This window comes from Oxyura jamaicensis, chromosome 2, assembly GCF_011077185.1.
Source record: "Oxyura jamaicensis isolate SHBP4307 breed ruddy duck chromosome 2, BPBGC_Ojam_1.0, whole genome shotgun sequence".
NCBI classification, from domain to species: Eukaryota; Metazoa; Chordata; class Aves; order Anseriformes; family Anatidae; genus Oxyura; species Oxyura jamaicensis.
Window position 1 is genome coordinate 29079335 of NC_048894.1, and position 19309 is coordinate 29098643.

Below are 19309 nucleotides of genomic sequence, written 5' to 3' on the forward strand. Positions count from 1 at the left end.
AACGAAAAGCTACAGGAAATTATAAAAGCAAACATGAATCTGAGGGCCAAACTCTTCAGAGAAACCACCTACACTTCCAGTTCTGTGGATGTCACCTGGCATACTTCATTATGCGTCTATACCACTTTCCCATATGGCACTGGTGTGAGCAAGCAGCACACAGAGATCCCATTTCAGAAAATTAGAACTGCTAAATAAGTGCATATTAGATCAGAAAACAGCACCATCCACACAAGGGTTGTATATTGTAACTGACAACACAGTTCCAGAAAGGTGTGCACATTGACACATCTTTGTTTTTGAGGACAACGTCCCTCACTTACAAGCAAAACACTAGGTAAAGGATGATGATCATAAAATAAACATTATGCTACCGCTTAATTGCAGAAACTAAAGAATGTTTTAGTTCTTAAGTTTATGTGAACTGGTAAAAATAATTGCTGAATTAATTGTTACCTTCCTAAGCAATATTTACTTACTGTTACTTTCCTTCCTAGGTAGGATTCAGTGATTCTGACATGGCTTCCTGTCGTGTCTCTACTTATTACAGACAAGTGTGGCTGTGACTCATGTAGCTGACCACTGCACATGTCAAATGCAATTATATCACTCCCTTCTTTGGCAACAAAGCCACAGTTACAGGATGCTGGATAGTGAAGACTTCCACAGTCCCACTGGCGAACATGAACTTCGAAATCTCGAGACATGCTCTTAGAGAGAACAAATGTTCCAGTTTTAAAATTGTCATAAAGTCTGGAATCAAAAGAAAAGTATGTGATGTCACTTTGGTTATAAAACAGTTTTATCACCATGTGTCAGCAACTTTACCTTAAAACAGATTTACAATATCTGATGGGCTTTGATACTGCAATTCATTTTCACGCATCAGAAAAAAGAAGCTCAGCCCGCAAACCAATGCACAACTTGTTCTGAACAAACACCATCATATCTTCTGTGAAGCTCTAAATAAAAAATTTCAAACCTGTTCTACAGCAGAAAAAGAAGAAAGTAGAGAAGGGTCACAAGTAGAGTGTAAGTAGACAATGTTTGCAAATGGAAATGTAACCATAAAGCCACTTTGATTCTTTAATGCTTTTTAATTGTGCTTATGCATACATTAACATGGAATCATAGGTACTTCTCACCCTTTGTGTTTCTACTGCAATGCACCCAGACAGCAAGAGCAAGATGCTTAACTGTGTGCGTGTGGGGGGCAGGTGTTGACGATTGTATGAGTACCCTTGAAAAAATGATTTAGAAAGTCACATACTTTTAAAAAGGTCTGCTTTATTAAGATGGAGATGGGGAATGCGTATTCCCAAAGATTTGAAAATGATTTAAGATGAAAACCATAAATAGTCACTTCCATTTTTTCCCCTTAGGGTTAGCCATCTGTTCCCTGAAGCAAGGTTAGAATAGCCAATTTAATGATTCAGAGGTGAAAAGAGGAGGAGGAAAAAAAATAAGAAAGAAAAGGAACAACAACAAAGAAAAAAAACTTTTGCAGCAAGTTTAACAGCCTCTTGGCTATAAATGGCATTTGATAGTTAATTGCAGAAGGGTGATTTGCTTTCTGTTTAAAGGCCCAGCAGACAAACTGCAGATGGCCACCCTGCTGGGACTGCACGAGATTACCCGTGATTCAGCAGGGACAGCTCCCTTTCTATTTGTTTCCCCAGTTTGTAAAATAAATTAGCAACACTGTTTATCATTAAAAATAAAGTTCTTTCCCAGAAGCCCCATGCTTCCAGCAAGAACATATCACAGTAAATCACCGCTTCACAAGAAAGCTTGATCACAATGCACTGAAGGTTAAAATGCCCACTGAAGCCATCCCTATAATTTCTACTGAAGAAAGAGCGGCAAATCTGCATTACTCCTCTGACTTTATTATTAGTGTCACAGTGCTATCAGAGCAGCCATTACAACCTGCCTTTTCCGTTCCTTTATCAAATTCACAAAAAGAACCATGCTGTGGGCCGAACACCCTTATTTGGAGGCAACACATCCCCTTCCTCTCACCCTGTCACTTGAAGAAATGTGCTTCTGTTGAGCAGGGAATACACAAGTCCCTCAGATGGAAGCTGTGCTTGTTTTGATTTCTTCCATGCATTTGAAACACTTTGAAAGACAGAAGCATACCAAAACCGTGCCAGCTGTGGCTAAGGAAGCTGTCTTCACTTTGTAAAGAAGGTTTAGTGATGTGCAAGTGACAGCAGTGAATAAATTGCTGTCAATGACATTAACGAACCTAGCACAATGTTATACTGACAGTAGATAGCTTCTAGCAACTTGATCCTTTCAGGAATTCCGATGCTTAACACCAGAAATATGGAAACTATACTGCAGACTGGAAACACTTCTGCATTAGAACAGTTTTGCCTAATTTTATCATTGTTCATACTTAATGATATTTCCACCTTCCATATTCAGACTGTACAGCCACCATTCCTCTCATGGCATACTCCTCTAAATAGAAAAATAGTTCACTTGCTTCCACTTTTTGGCACAACTTAAATCTTGTATTTTGAAATATAAAATTACAAACATACTAACAAGCTTTAACTAACCGAAACATGTTTATCGTTACTGTCCACGGAAGAGTATAAAACACACAGCACAATTACAGAAAACTACAGTTTGCATCACCAGCATAGATTAAAACAGAACCAAAAAAAAAATCTTAAAATTAAGAGCAACAATCCAGTGATTACCTTCCATCAAATGTAATTATATGAGGGTCAGTAAATGAGTAGCAGTAGGCAGTTGGTAGATCCTTCACTGTAATCTTCAAAACAAAGAAGCACATAGTTAAGTCATGTCAGGTTAAGACATAAACAGACTCAGGCACATTATTTGTCTTATTATATTAATTTACTTTATAATAAATAGGTTATATTATACTTTTTAACCAATCTAAGTGGTTGTATTAATACTCAATTATATATAAAAAAAATTTATCCAAATGAAAATGCAGCATTTGAATAAAAATAAACCAAGGGAAAATTGACCACTTAGAAATCTTGGTGTGATCAGCACGTCACAATTGAAATAGAAACCTCATTTACATCATATTTCTGGCCTGTTGGTTTTAAAGGGCTTAACATGAAAATTTTCAACCTGTATGCTTTCTGGAACATAGCCATTCCACAGAAAATTCTCACTGGATATAGGTTCAACAGCAATTCTGGTAATTCTGTCTCCATCCTGCATAAAGTCTGTCACAGCAGTGAAATAAATTATAGCTTGACTACAGATTCCATTATTGCAGGGTTTCTGGAGAAGATCCACATGACAAGAAGAAAGAGCCAAGTTTAAACCTAACTGCTCTTTACCTGTTTTAATGAAAACACATCATTAGTGAGCTTTCCTCTAAACAAGTCACATTTTTTATATTACTGTTAACATAAATACTGATTTATTTGCAAATAGCAAAGATTTTTCTGTTCATAAATGAAAATAACTATATGTTTTTGTTGGGTTTGGTCATGCATACCCCCCTCTCTACAGCTTCACACAAACACAAGAAAATGGTTTTAATTTTCCACAGTGATAGACAAATTAAAATCATGGAAGTCTTGCTGATGTGACAAAAATGACTGTCTGCACAAGCAAGGCTCCTTGTGAGGTTCACAGGACTTGGGCTTGACAAAGTACTACAGAAAAAGACAATAATAGTAACAACTGAGGACTTCATGACTGTGTATACAATACTTCCAAAACAACAAGTCGAAAAAAATAACTAAATTATAAACTTTGCAAGTATTGTGGTACTCTGACTATTCGAGTCAATGTGGCTCTGATAGCCATAGCTGTGAAAGCTGCCTTCTACTTCAACAAGTAATGGATTATGGTCACATTCTTCTTTCAACAATAGAATATACAGTCTGTGAATATTTTAATATTTTAGGAAGTATTTTACAGTATTTTACAATGTACCTTCTGCTCCCAAGAAACAAACTAGGAGGAATATTTGGATAAACACAGCAAACATACAAAATGCAACACACTAAAAATCAGATTAATACTTACCTTCATCAACAGTACTCAATGTTAGTGATATTTTACAGTCACTTTCAAGCTGGTTAAATTCAGGGCAAGGAATAGGAATTCTACTTTCTATTGCCAGCCTGTATTCCTTGCCATCTTCTGATATATCATATGTTTCTGGATGTATCTAGCACAGAAGAAAGTATACTTAAAATGCAAACAACCTTTATGAACTACAGCACCACTACTGATCAGGTGGGAGTAAAGTACAAAAAACTAGACACAGAATGGCATGGTGCATGGCTGATTATACTTGATTAGTGTAATCTAGACAGTCTGAAGAGCAGTGGCATACTGGGAAGAAGATGAGGATACTGTAACAAGAGTCTGGAAAGTGTGAGAATAAGGGGCAAGGATAAAGTAAAGCTAGCTAAATAGGCAAGGGATTAGAAGAGCACATTAACACCACTAAAATGCATTCCCTGGGTAACTTCTGGAAATCAGTATACAAGTGATTTGCTGTTTTGTCTGGAGAAAAAAAAAAAAAAAAAAAAAACATACGGGCCTCATATAAAAAGGAAATGCATTCAGATTTTATAGATTGTACTACTTACTTGCACTTTTATGAGATTAATCTGGCCCTGATCCTGCAGAAAGGTAAATTCTTTATGACAGACAAATCCTCACTCAAGTCAACACGATTACTCCCAATATGTAATTGTGTGCAGCCTGTCCTTGTGGGATCAGGGTCCCAACTCCTGCCAGCAAACTAGTACATAAATCTACAGTACAAATTAAAGTTTCCTTTTGGACCTGTTCTCTGGCCACTGATCAAGTGGCATCACACAGCTCATATCTACATAGTTAAAACTTTTTCCAGTTTTCCTCTCTAAGCCCAAAGTCTTCTTCCCCTCAGACAGCTGTGAACAGGACTTATGTCAGCCATGCTCTGGGACAGCCGGTTGGCATAGGCCAAAATCAGGCCAGAGAGGGTAGAAGTAGCTAAACATAATGGACAAAAATATGCCAGGGCTCAAGTCTAAGCCATGGCCCTCCTTAGTTTACAAATACAGAGGAAGCATCAGAATCTACTCTAGTTGCTGGAGGTCAAGGCTTTCACTGGGTTGTTATAGCTTGCATGAATTCTTGATTCAATCTTCCTGCATTTGTATTAAATCATAGAATCATCGAATCATTTAGGTTGGAAAAGACCTCTAAGATCACCTAGTTCAACCTTTGAGTAGTCAATATGGGGAATACAGAAACATCTTTGACTCTTCCAGTTCACTACACACAACAATGTACTTTATTAATAAACAATTAATAAATTTTGAGTACCTTCTAGTCAGAGGACTCACTGTCTGCTGTGACTACTGTGATTTACTTGCTTTTGTTTAGCATTCTACATTGTCTTATCAGACTGGGACACAGTAATTGCATATATATTCACAATATCTACCCATGTAAATGTTCTAGTGTACCCACAGAAAAAGTCCAAGTAGTTACATATCTGCTGCATTCATACTCAGAAAGTCCTACTACAATAAAGTAAAATATTATTTTCTTTTTCAAATTACCTTAATGCCAGCAAAAAATTCCTTGCTCTCAGCTGAAGAACTTTGCACACCTGGCTTTTCCACAAAAAAAGCAGAACTGCTACAGTAGACCTGTAGAACAAAATCAACATCGAAGAACACACTTTTGGTATGAAGTGGTCATGTGAATATAAAACCCAGCCATAATGCTTGCTGAACTCATCAAGCCTGCTCTTCTGTTTGCATCAGAAGTTAACAGTTGCCAGTGGTGCAGCTTAATTGATTGAATTAGATTGAAAATTCTAAGATCTGTTCCTGGCATACTCTACCCGTTACTCAGACACTTCTTGAACTAAAGGCACCATGTTTAATAAGAACCTAAATCTCCATGCATTTAACTAATCCCTTCTGGAGCATTTCTGCACCCCAGACCACCTTGTGGAAATGCATTCTATACTTTCTTAATTGTTGTTTATTTATTTTTGTCTGATTTATGTTTGTTGCCTTTTAATTTCGTTGAGTACTCACTAGATCATAGATAATGCAAAACAATCATCCCCTCTTTCTCTCTTCTCAGTACAGTTTTTTCCTGGTGTTACGGGCCTGGATTAACCTTTTATTAAGCTGAGAAACTTTGCAGTGATTTCCCTCCACTGAACCAGTTCCATGCTTCTATACACCATTTTTTTTGTTGGTGGTAGTTTGTTTTGCTGTATCCTTTTTTTGCGATGTGATGACCACACATGCAATATTTCAGATCTTGAGAAAAGCAAGGACTCATCACAGCAGCAGGTAGTTTATAACTGCGCCTTTTCTTTTGATTGTCACTGAGCTAACACACGCAACAATTCACAAATTCTCTGAAGGATTTTTGAGGATTAGCAATTACTATTGCCTGTAAACCATTCAAGCAGCCTGCTTTTGGCCTGAACCCCACGGCACTATCAACATAAAACAGCTTGAGAAAACAGACTTCAGTTGGGTATTAGTATATGTACACACACAAACACAAAATGTTCTTATGTTTTTTATTTTGGCTAAGAAAGCTTAACCTCTGTTTTGATATATGCAGGTAGGAAGCCTATTGACTTTCCAGTGCTTAAGCTTCTCAAAAGTTACCATACCAACCTAGATCTTCATTCTGCTACCATTGAAGCTAATGTAATTACTCACACTGCTTTTGAGAATTATACTATTTAATCTGATACCAGAGACAAAATCATCAAGCAGTGCCTGATTGATTCTGAAAAAAGAAATCTATCTGCTGAATAAACAGCACAGCTTCTCAAAACCACTACCTCATATAGGCTCTCAATTAGACAGTAACATCCAAAATATTCTTAATTTACAGGATCAAATAAAATTGTAGTAAAAGTAAAGAAGATTCAACTTGAAAAAGCATTTATCTAATGAAGGCACAGTATACTGTACTGACACAGTCTCAAAATGATAGTGGCACTGATAATTGCTGATATATTCTGTGACGTTTCCACATGCATATGGACACTGACAATGTAAACAAGAACTAGAGGCAGTATATTTCTGCCAAGAAAAAAATATACAGAAAGATGTTGGGACTCCATCTCTAACAACTGTTAATATTTGCTGAGCATTTATGAAATCATAAACCTTTAGACAAAACAGCTACAGAGGAGAAATAACACATTTACAAAAATAAGAAGAGATTATAATAGTTTTTAACATACTCTGTCTCCAAGTCTGACGTTTATCCCATCTAGCTCTAAAAGTGAGAATGCACGAACTGCTGTCTCACGTTTCAGTTCCTCTTTGATACCTTCAGGAGAAAGTCTTGACCAAGTCACAACAAATCCAACCGAGCTGTTTGCAAAAGGAACGTCAAAGGTACACCTTAGATAAATGCTGCCTTTGATCAACTCTGCTACAACCTCAGGAATGTCTGGTAGTGGTGGTGACACAGATGGAGATGAAGGAGCCAGCTTACCTAGTTAAACAAAAGTGTGGTTTGTGCTTTTTATTCTGTGCAAAAACAATATCGGATGAAACAACATCGACATATACTTTATCAATTAATACACTAATAATATTTACCTTTTTTCACATCTTATGTAATGGCTTAGGGAATCAGAGAAAACATGTATTTTGCTTTCATTAGTTATTAAAATTAGAAAAACTGATTATATTCTATACCATACAAAGGTGCTGAAGAATCAAAAAAAATGAGCAAATTAAATGCAATGAATCATTTCACCAGACAGCAACATCCAAAGGAATTTGCCTACTTATGAAGAAAAAAATAGAATGGGCTACGTAAAAAAGGAAAAGAATACGGAACAGTATGATTCCTTAGGAGTTAGATATAACATGAATCTGCCAGACAAAGTAATATGTAAATTAGTATTATTAAAACTACTTTTTAATATTACAGTACTTACTCTGAACATTATGTTGAGAAATTACTTTTGCATTTGCAGTTCTCAAGTTACCTTCTAACTTCTCATTTTGCATCAGACCAAGCAATACCATTGATAAATGAACACTTTTTTGTATTTAAGAAAGTGTGTAATTTAGAATGTGTTGACATTATTCGGTCATGGATGCAAAGAAAATCTCAAAAAAAAAAAAAAAAAAAAAAAAAAAAAAAAAAAAGGCAAAAGAAAATACTGCTACAGATGCCTTGAATTTTCATTCCCTCAGCATCACAGGTCTCTGGCTTTGCATCTGCAACATCTCTAAATTCTTCCTAACTCAGATATCGACATACATACAGAATATTCCTATAGCAAAACTCATAAATTATTGCCCCATGTTAAAACAACAACAATGACAACAACAAAACAAATATCACAAGAAACTAACTGATATATCAGTTCCCAGAGCAGTCAGTACAAAACCCTAAGCCAGAGATCACAAGTTGTGTGGCTGCATCTAGGAGCAAGGGTACAGAACATTTTAGCACTTACATCTTTTTATACAGATGTACCCAGCAAATACCGGGAAATGTTGCTAATAATGAATAAATAAATAAATAAGAAAATAAACTATTCTCTAAAATACATCTTTTGTCTCCCAAAGTGCTTATCTGAATGCTTATTTATTAGCGGTAACCTAGGACAGCCAAATTGAGCGCAGACCTGCTTTGTTAAAAAAAATATGCATCTTTCCTACATGGGCCTAAGAAAACATATCCATGCACTGCTATTGTTTGCTTTGAATGCTATTAAAAACAAACACAACAACAACAACAAAATAAATCACAGTGGAACCTTGATTAAACATGAAAATAACAGCATTTTAACAGGAATAGGGCAAGGTTATTTGCTCAAAGTTGAAAGGGCAGCAGCAAAACTGAAAAACTCATCCATTAGAAAGAATGAAAAGTAGATTTTGATGTTCCATGCTTCAGCAATACAACATTTGTATTCCTTAGCATGTACAGGATTAACTGCTTGAAAATCTACATCACGCGTTTACAGCTATCAAGCATTAAAGAGAAAATGCAGTACATATGGTAACCTAGATACAAAAAGCAGCACAAAAATACAAACACTTAGCATGAAAAACCATCACCTTAAAAAGGGCTTTTAAACTCAAAATGTGTTTTGGACTTGGAGTATTCACCAGAGTCAATCCAGAGTTATGTTTCTTCTCTGCTTTGAAGCAGTAGAAATTTGCTAGCCTGCTGCCTATAGTTTTTATGTGCTCTTTCCTCTTCATGAACCCATCATCAAAAGCAAATGCAGAGTCATTTTGTGCAGGCGTTCTTTGTTGTTTCAGTCACTTGCATTCTGACATTCAGTCCCATTTCTGGCATTTTTTTCTGTCAATAAACTCTTAGAGAATTACTTAACAATTGGTCCTAAAGGGATAATGATGGGCCAATAACGCACAGTAAAAACTACCAGTAGTGTCGCTACTAAGCTTTTGCAAGCAGTCAGTAATAGAGAATATGACTTAGAGCAATACATTATTTCATGCATAAAAGTATTGCAAGTATTTTCATCAACAGTGTTTTACAGAACTAATAAAAATCTCCTACCACACTGGCTTGTCATTATTTATCAATATTAACTGTAAGAGTTTAACAGTACTTTCCTTAAGTTATCTAAAGGAAATTCCATTATTCCAGCATGAATAATGGAATACTGAAGTTTCAGGCTGTGAACAACACAGTTTAGCAGCACAAGGGTCCACAACATTACAAGGCATTGCAGAAGGACTCACTTCAGTTCTTTCTCACCATACTAAGAAGTGTGTATCAGTAGAGTATTTATGGGGTGAACTTTCTTCTGGCAACAATGAATGTACTCTCCAAAAACAAGATAAAAGAGTTAGAGCAAGAAGGATACGCCTAATGAAAACAAACAATAATTGATATAAATATATTTTCCACAAGTTCTTAAACAACATTTACTCTTATACATGACTCTGTAAACTTTCAGTAACGGTGATTCATACAGTATCAGTGCCAACATAGGTACTCTGAATTTTGACTTCTGGGTGTGTCTGATAACCCTACCAGACTACATGGAAAAAACAAATTCCTAAGTTTTGGGGACTTTGAACAACACTTGTTTGCCAAATAAAATTAAAAGGGGTGGCGTGATTGCACCTTGCTATAACAAATCATTTTCTATCACATCCAAACTAAGAGTGCAGAAAACTTTTGTATAACTATTGCTAGACATGCTCAGCAAAATAGCTTATAAAAAAAGACATTTTCACTGAAACATCATTTACTGTTTTTATGTTGTTACTTTCAGCTATTTTTTAATAACTATAAAATAATCAAACACCAGAGAACACCAACAGAAGATACATTCTTTTTAAGAAGATTTACATGAAAGAAATGCTGAAGAAGTGAAGAACGCTGCTGTTCAGAACATGAGAAAACTTGAAAAACACACTAATAAACATACGCTCTTAACTGAATTAGAGCATGTACTTTCTCACCTTCTGCACAATACCCCATGCATCCTTGGGTGGGCTGCAGCAGGTAAACAAAGAAGTCTCCGCAGTTCCTCACACTGACAGGGATTCGGAAAAGACAACAGTCTTTTGAAGTGCTGAAGAAAAACTGCCATGTCGCACAGGCTGTTAACTGCTTGATCTCACCCGGTTGAGGCATGGATTCTGACTCCCTCAGAGATAACCAGACAGGTGCTTGAGTACCACAGTGATTCATCTGAAGCACCAGAAAAAAATGCCAGAAGATGGTTAATGCTATGTCAAATTGTTGCTGTGGTTTAAGGAGGTACATATGTATTCAATTTCCTGCATGAGCTTTTAGCAAAGTTCAGATAATGTAATTGAGGGTTTGCTTTTTTCCCCTTCAAAGTTGAATACAAATACACACAAAAGAGACTTAAGTCCTTATTTGGGTCTCATGAATTTGGCTTTCTAAAGACAGGATAAGATTTAGCCCCTGAAGCAGGAGCCACCATACATGAGCTTTCTGCCCCAAAGAGCTACCAGTTGTGTCATGGCATAATGATTTAACCTACAACAACTGTGTGAAGGCTATCAGAGCACAAAGGGTAGAACATACCTGCACCGAATATCAATTAAGGGTATTAAAGCATTTCACTGCCATTTGCTGTGGACTCAAGGCTCAGCTAACCTTCTGGATTTTATCTAATCACCAGATGATGCAAGGTTACTCGCTTGCACCCTAGCTACATGACACCTACTAAGCACAGTCTGTCTTTCAGCTTCCCACCTCTGTAAGCGGACATGCTTGTAGCACCCCTGCACCAACCACAGTAGTTTGTAGAAACCATAAATCCTTGGCTGTTTATGAAGCAGTGGACATTAAAAGGTCTGTGGTTCCGCTGCCAATTCAACAGATGATTTAAGACAGTTGTTGCTTCCTCTCACCCAAACAAAAGTCTTGCCAAGGTATGAGGAGAGCTGTGCTGTGCAATAGTCCCCATCCTCCTGCCGCCACTTTGGCTGTATGTGGTCTCCAGGTCAGGGAAGCTGCCATGCAGGTCACAACAGTAGCACCCCTCGTAATAACCAAAACCTAAGCCTGATTCATCGGATGCTGGAGTTTAACAATGGAATACAGAAAACTAATCCTGATGAAAGGAGATGAGGGAATCTGGTTCATGGGTTACCAGAACGGGTTCAAGATCACTGCCTGTCTTGTGATGCAGAAAGCAAGCACAGGAGAAAGACAGAAGGACAACAGTACGTATTTGTCCTCACAAAACCTTGAAGATTTTTCTCAGTTAACTAATTATTAAATATAATAAACCCCAAACTTTCAATGAAGTTCCTGAAGTATGCAAAAACCAGGATTTGAAAAATATTTACATGATAAATATAATCTGAAATTTTAAGATTCTGAAAACCTCTTTTCCTTCATAAATTGCCTCAAATATTTTTTGACCTGAGAGTGAAACGAGGTCTCTGAACATCTTCTTTTAATACCTCTTGGTCTGAAGTCTAAAGACTATTGCAGGCTCATTGTACACAGAACTCATCTCAAAAGTACATTTTTCTTTATTTAGAGTGTCTGAGCCATCAGACTGAGTGTCATCAATCCATCAGACAGACAGAATCTGTGAGAAGTAGACACAAATGGGATGGATTGTTTAACACAGTCTGAATCTTTGACAAGCATTAAGTATAGCTGTAATAAAACTTCTCCTAAAGGGAAGGAAAGGAGGAAACTCCCAAAACAAGATACTCATTTTAGTTCAGTTTTAATGTTTTGACTTCAATGTTTCAAAATAATTGTCTTGGCTTTGTCAACACATGCAAAGAGGTAGATGTCAGAGCATAAAATCTCATTTGCTGACTAAGATTCAAATCAATCTCTTGCCAAAAGTAATTACCTGGGCTCTTCCCTATTTGGATGGTAGCCTGTTTTTACCATACATTTATTAAGCACTGAGAGCTTGGGACAGATTTTTAATACTCTTCTAAATTATCAGAGTACGTATCTTGACAGTTTAATCCAAGGCCAGGTTGGATGAGGCTTTGGGCAACCTGATCTAGTGGGAGGTGCCCCTGCCCATGGCAGGGGGCTTGGAACTGCATGATCTTTAAGATCCCTTCCAACCCAAACCATTCTGTGATTCTATGAATCTGTGTTCTGATTTTTTTTACTGGTTTATCATATTGGTTCTTTTGTAGATGTGTCCATTTTGAGGAAATAAAACTATTCAGTTAATTTGTTTCTATTAAATCTAGCTGATAAGTCCTTCATTCAGGAAACAGGCTTTGCTCAAGCTTTTTGCAGTATAACAGCATGGATAACAATAGCCTCTACACACAGCCCTTTAAGTCCTTGAGTCAGTTGCACAGTAAAGGTACTTCAGTGGCTTTATAATGCTCTAAAGATTTTTTTTTTTTTTAAAAAAAAGGGAGAGACAAAGTGCTATAAACTCAATTTATTTTTTATAGTATTTTTTAACTGTTTTGAATTCCTTTTAAAAGGGTTTTATTTTGTTTTTGAAGAGACTGAACTGAGGCAATTTCAATTCTGAATAAAAATCACAGGTAAAATATTCTAATGACGCTTAATGACATTTTTTTAAATAAGGAAATATTTTCAAATAGGAAGCTACAAAGATATATCTCCTTCAAATGTAACTATTACAAAGATGTTGAAATAGCTTCAAAATCAAGCATTGTAAGTCTAAAGTGTTACATATTCTAAGTCGTTCTTGAGCCTTAGTGGACTTGCCGATGATAAGGGAACTAATCTGCTGTTAGCTCTGTTAGTTCAGTTCATTTTAGGAGTAATCTCTTCTCTCCAACATGATCACTTTTAAAAGCTCCACAATTACTGGGATTATGTGGCTGCAAGTCTTCATACTGCTTGCACATAGCTTTAGGAAAAGACTGACCATCACACAGCTGCAGCTTTACAGCATGATATCCCTGCTATGCTAGCATTGAGAAAATCACCCGTAGCAGTGACTATCAATGACATTTTTTGAATGCTCTAAAAGTGATTTAATTTATCATCTTCTGCCATAGCCCATGCAGTGTAAAATTTTTCAACACATAAGACTTTATTGTTCAGTTAACATACTTTAATATGCCACACACTTAGAAAAAAAGGTGCTTTACATTCTTTCACATAAGTCTCCATAACTGTGTCATTTTTATACCTATCTTACTGAAAAATTCTTATGAAAAATGTGTATTTTTCATAAACAAATGAGGTGTAACAATACCTCCACACACTTGGTCGGCATCTCAGCAGGCTTATCAAAAATCATAAAGCGATACCAGCCTGGTGTTAGGGAATGGTCACATATTAAATCCTGAATAGCTGACTGCTGGATGTGGGATGAATCAAAATCGACACTTCGGTAAGGGCTCTGCAGGATCTGATGTCCACCGGGATGGCATTCAAGAACTGTGGGGAAAGAGCATTGAGACAAAATGTCAAACAAATACATTAAAAAAAGATTTCAAGAATTTTTAACTGGAAGATAGCACAGAATGGTATGAGACCACTTTTACTGAAAAACATATTGAAATCTTCGTAATAACAACAAATAGCTATGTTAGCACTCTAAAATTTAATAGAATTCATCACGTGGTAACATTCCTTTGTTTAAATGGACAATAAATGCAAATTAATAAGTATGTTAAGTATTTACTCCAGATGTTAAAAAGGTGGGAAGCTTTTATAATTTAAACAGTGTTTAGGCTTTCTCTCTGGATTTTAACTCATTGCTGATGTTTACAAAACCTAATGACCTGAAGAAAAATGGGGTGTCTGATATGTGAGAGGATCAAACTCTTACTTCATGAGGAAAAAGGATTATCCAGAGGTCCATCTTTTGCATATAGGCTACCACTTTACAGGGGCCCTGTGTATGAAATGAGGAATTCCCTCAAATGGATCCAATAGTTGCACATAGTTTGCATGTATAAATGTGGATTATACTATAAGTACCTATCATTTTCCATACTTTATTACACATTTTAAATCAATTGGCATAGCTGGCATGGTCAACTGTAATAAATACAAGCATATTTTGGGACATTTAAGTGACCTTATGGCCTCAAAATAATCTCAAAATTACTGCTAGGTAAAATTAGGATTCAGAGTCTGAAAAAGTATTAGCAACATTTTTTTTTTTAAATGCAAACTCATTCAGAAATAAAACAAAACACCAGAATATCTGAGACCACTCTTTGGAATCAGAGATGACTCCTGCCAAAGGCAGTAACAGTAAAAGTTCTGGCTTGTGCTGTTTTTACCTGCAATGTAATGAATGGCCATTCTTTCTCAGAAAAGTGCTTGGGAAGTTAAAGTAGCAAAAAATAAAGCAAGAGGATGTCAAAATATATGTATCTTTTAAAAATGGATACCAACTGATGCTGACTGTGAATGGAATTTCAGGCTATACTGGATAATAAAATTAATCTCAATTCTTCCCTCTACAATGAATTAAAAAATACATCTGTAAGCAAAGCTCCATAATATTATATTTTGAGTATTATTAGTCTGATCTCTCAGTGCTTATGTACAGATTGTTTTGTTTGTTTTTTATATTTGTTCCATATGTTGCTTGGTCTAATTGTGTCACAGATTACAAAAACATTTTTGGTTCAAACTGTGCAATAATCCAGTATCTAGCATAGTCTTTCAAATCATTGTTTGGATAACCACAGTTATAAGACAGTTCCCAAATCAGTGAATTCCCACCCTTTAAATGGAGAAGATGCGCGCTAGTGAAACAGACCTCTTTCAAGCAAGATATAACAATCCTATAGTCTTTCAAAGACTAAAGATTTAATCTGATATAGCTTTAGGCTACCCAAGCAGGTAACAATAGCTTTATCTTCTATCCTCTAAGGGCAGATGGAAGTCAATGTGATTGACTGTGCCACCACTGTGCTTCTGAGTTGCCTGTCGTAGCCTGTAGGCTATTCATGTCCATACAAGTTGACCTTATCGAGAACTTATCCCTCGTTGGAATTTGAAGAAAAGCCCTTGAAGAATCAAAGGTCAGTCATGTGTGTTATTGAAATGTTTCCCAAGCAAGCTTTAGCACAAGTAGTTTATGAACCATGGTGAAAGTTTCTTCCTGTCTTCTATTTTTTTATTGGAATTCTACCTTTCTTACAGCACCCTCATTAGTTTTCTTTCCTGTAATTGCAACACTCCTGAAACAATTAATATCCGTTACATTTTCCATTAATAAATCAAGCTAGACACGAGACAAGTCTTTATTTTTTTTTCTTCTACAGTTTAATTAGATCAACGTTTGATTGATCTCTAAAACAGCTGACTGTACTCACTTGTAATAGGGTTATAAATCCTACTAAAGATCAAATTATATGTTTCTTATTATTATGCACATTACTTTAAAATGTCACCCAGCTCTTCATATATTCTCTCTTCGTTTCTCGAAGTACGCTGGTATTTCCAGAGCTGTTCCTTAGAAATCTCATGTTGTTTAATGCTATTTGATTTCTTTTCATTTTCTATCTCCTCACCCACTCTGAAAACAACTGAAAATACTGCCCATCGTCAGTAACACAGTTTAAACTATTGTTATCTGCATGTGTACTGCTGTGCTAACTCCAGCAACAGCAGAAACGAGTACAAGTATTGTGCTGATGGACACACACACAATGTTCTGTTTGTTTGCTGTGAGAAAGTTACCAATGCAACGTTACCACTCAAATCACAGACATTTTAGGAGAGATGGCTAAATTTTCCACTGAAATCTTTATTTCCTTATTCAGGACTTGTAAGAAGTAATGTGGATATAAGCAGTTCTTTCAACTTCATTCTCAGAATGACTAACACCGGTTCTGCAGTAATGGTCCAGAAAAGCTATGCCTATGTCTAACCCCCAGCAATTTTCAGCCCAATGAGTCAAGTCTGACAAAATAGTAAGGAACTGAAAACAGTGTTTGATACTCAAAGCGTTAAGGAACTTACTTACAGGGTAAGCTTATCTACCAGCTCTGTCTAGTATTGAAGGTACACTAAAGTATGGCAAGACTTTGTCACAATATATCCTGACACAAAATGAAAAACTCGTGTTAGTTTGCTTTAACAGAATTTATCGTTTGATTATTCTTGAATAAAATCTTACTACATACATGGGAATATTCCCTTTATTTCTTTTAGGACTTTTAAACATTTAGTGATTTATATGTTTAGTAACTTTCATTTTTAATTTTTGCTTTATTAGAATTTGACTTCACTGTTCTAAAATACAAAATACACAAATAAATACTTAAGAATTGAGATTGAAATTCAGCCTCCTTTGAAGATTGTGCAATTGGTTTAACTTAACCTAGGGTCAACACAAACTAACTATGAGGAGATGCTTACTTCTAGGAAGTCAAACTCTCCCAGTGTGTTTGGAGGTCTAGATACAACATGCGGAAAAAGCAGTCAATCTTGAGAAAAACATGTATCTGTTTCCATAGAATTTGAGTTTATTTTTCATTTTCAGTCCTTTTTTCCACAAACACCCTGTATACTGTCTTATAGCTCTCTGCTGCTCGTTAACAGAGGACTCTGCCTGCCAGGAAGAATTTGATCCCCTATTTACTGTTTCCTGACTATTGTCAGGATTAGTACAGCAAGCTTTCCCTGGATCCCTCCCAGACCTACTGGTCCTGCCAGATACTGAGAAATGTGACCCTAATCCAGAAAATAATTTAACTTTTGCAAGAACTTAAACACAAGGATAGCATTGTGCTGGAGATGAGCAATAGGAAGTGCTCTGCTTGATCAAGGCTACTGCTCTCAATTAAAAGACTGAGGCCTCATTATTAAATCCAGTCCTGAGCTTACAAGATGAAAACTTCCTTAAGCAGTACAAATAGCTCAGCTCAGGATTAATAAATCATTTTGGTTAATGCATCTCTGCTCCGTTTGCTCCCATGCTTCATGGTATCTATTTGTTATGTCAGGTTATTCTGAGAGCTGTTTTTCTGGTTGCTTTCTATATTGGGCAGATTTTTCCAGTTCTCTGTCAGAACAGTTTAAAATGCAAAAACTAAAAATAAAATAAAATATATGCATTAAGCCTTTTTGGGAGACACAGAGATGGAATTTCTAAAGCGACAATGGCAATTGTTTTTGGAGGATTGTTTTCCGAGAGGCATGGCTACTTAAGCTCTATCCAGACAAAAAAATTAAACTATTTTAGGCATGTCATTAGGCTGAGTGTCAGGGAACTGCACTTTTCCACTTGCTGCCAACACACCGGGGTTGGTACAGTGACTGGATCAGGTAACAGGTACCCTAAACACCAACAAGTTAACAAAAGGTTCTTGAAAATAATGGGAGCCCATTTTCCACAAAGAGATGTTAAACAGCTTCCCAATGACCACCTCCAAAGTGCTCACATGGAAAAAAGAGTTTTAGAAAGGAAAGACATTTGAATTCTCTCTTCACATCTGCAGGGAAGGGCTGATACATGGTTTCCACCTGCTCTTGGGCAAGGTCCAGGCTAAGGAGCTGTCAGGGAGTGCGGGGCACAGGCCAGCGAGGGGAATGGTCCCCAGGGAGCGGTGGTCCAGGCACAGACTGGCAGCACAGCTCCTCAGGTGCCAATAGCCCAGCAGTTTATATCTCCTGCTCTCCAAGGGCCAAGATCTTGCCAGTGACTCTAAGTGAACAAACATGAACATCAGTACATGCCCACTCTGATCTTGCGTCCTTTTTCTGGCTTCTACTGACAGCAAAGGACGCTGCATATCCACGTCCCACAGCACTAATTGGAGTTAGGACTGCTTCAACAGAGGTGAGCTCAGATGGATTTGTGGATTTAAACTCCAAACACCAAAATAAGAAGAAGGTGACTTTCTGAAAGAAGTTATCCTGAAATGATTACTTAGGAAAACCCTTTTTTTGGTGAAATACAAATGTAACTATTTACCCAAAAGACACCCTTTGCTTGGATGAGAGCATAAAACCCACAATTATAAATGTAGCAGTTACAATGTTGCAAGGCGGGGAAACAGGAAGATGAATGCTATACAATAAACAACGAAGCAAGTACAACCAGCATGCACACATTAATACATCCTTACAAAAAGCACTACTTGATCTGGCATTAAAACACTTTCCACCACTCACATCCACTTCTGAGGGGATGCTTTGAAAAGTTAGTAAAAAACATCCACGTAAGTATATGCTTATAGACTATTTTCTAGTAGTTTCCCATACAAAATGCTGCCCCATCTATTCCTCAAGTGGGCTTTTCTCCCAGAAATATTGAGCAACAGAGACACGGGCCGGGTCATTTCCCTGCCGGGGGCGCTGCCACGCCGCCCCCCGGCGCCTCCCCGCTGCCCTGATGGCGGCCATGCCCCACCGGCCCCACTCACCTGGACGGCGGGCGGTGGCGGCGGCCAGGCAGCCCAGCACGGCCGCGCACAGCCAGAGGCCGCCCCCCGCCATGGCCCGGCCCTTCTCCGCTCCGCAGCCGCCGTGGTTGTGGCGGCTCCCGGCGCCCACCCCCTTAATGCCTTAATGCCGCCCCTCCCGAGGGGGCCGCGGCGGGGCCGGCCTTCAGACCGCCCCTGGCCCCGGCCACGGCCCCGCCGTGATGGCGGTGAGGGCCGGGTTGCCCCTCGGGGCCTGCTGGAGGTGCTCGGCGGGGTGCTACCTGTGTTTCTTCCCTAACGTGTGGTAAAGTGCTGGGAAAGAGCCCGTTTCAAGTTGCTCGATGTTAATGCTGCGGTCCTTTCCTTAAATCACCAAAGGTGTTTGGTAATTGTGCTTTAGTAACCACAAATTCCTGTGTTGGACACCATTAATGCAGGGCGTGTTACATCAAGTAGCTGGTGGTTTCCAAGCA

The 19309-nt window shown here is 37.6% G+C and overlaps 1 protein-coding gene across 2 annotated transcripts in view; it reads right to left on the reverse strand.

Moving 5' to 3' along the window:
• Nucleotides 1-19012, reverse strand: part of VWDE (von Willebrand factor D and EGF domains) — a 42732-nt gene extending 23720 nt beyond the window's left edge. The window contains exons 1-10 of one of the 2 annotated variants that reach the window (XM_035318788.1): nucleotides 18837-18933; nucleotides 14276-14341; nucleotides 13697-13881; nucleotides 10458-10689; nucleotides 7232-7488; nucleotides 5568-5657; nucleotides 4033-4177; nucleotides 3121-3335; nucleotides 2715-2788; nucleotides 480-753 (exon numbers count right to left, since the gene is read on the reverse strand). In XM_035318788.1, the coding sequence (XP_035174679.1) occupies nucleotides 480-753; nucleotides 2715-2788; nucleotides 3121-3335; nucleotides 4033-4177; nucleotides 5568-5657; nucleotides 7232-7488; nucleotides 10458-10689; nucleotides 13697-13741 (1332 nt within the window). In that variant the 5' untranslated portion in view covers nucleotides 13742-13881; nucleotides 14276-14341; nucleotides 18837-18933. Of the gene's footprint in view, nucleotides 1-479; nucleotides 754-2714; nucleotides 2789-3120; nucleotides 3336-4032; nucleotides 4178-5567; nucleotides 5658-7231; nucleotides 7489-10457; nucleotides 10690-13696; nucleotides 13882-14275; nucleotides 14342-18836 lie in introns of both variants that reach the window. The other variant, XM_035318787.1, reaches the window with a different exon arrangement.
• Nucleotides 19013-19309: the final 297 nt, after the last annotated feature.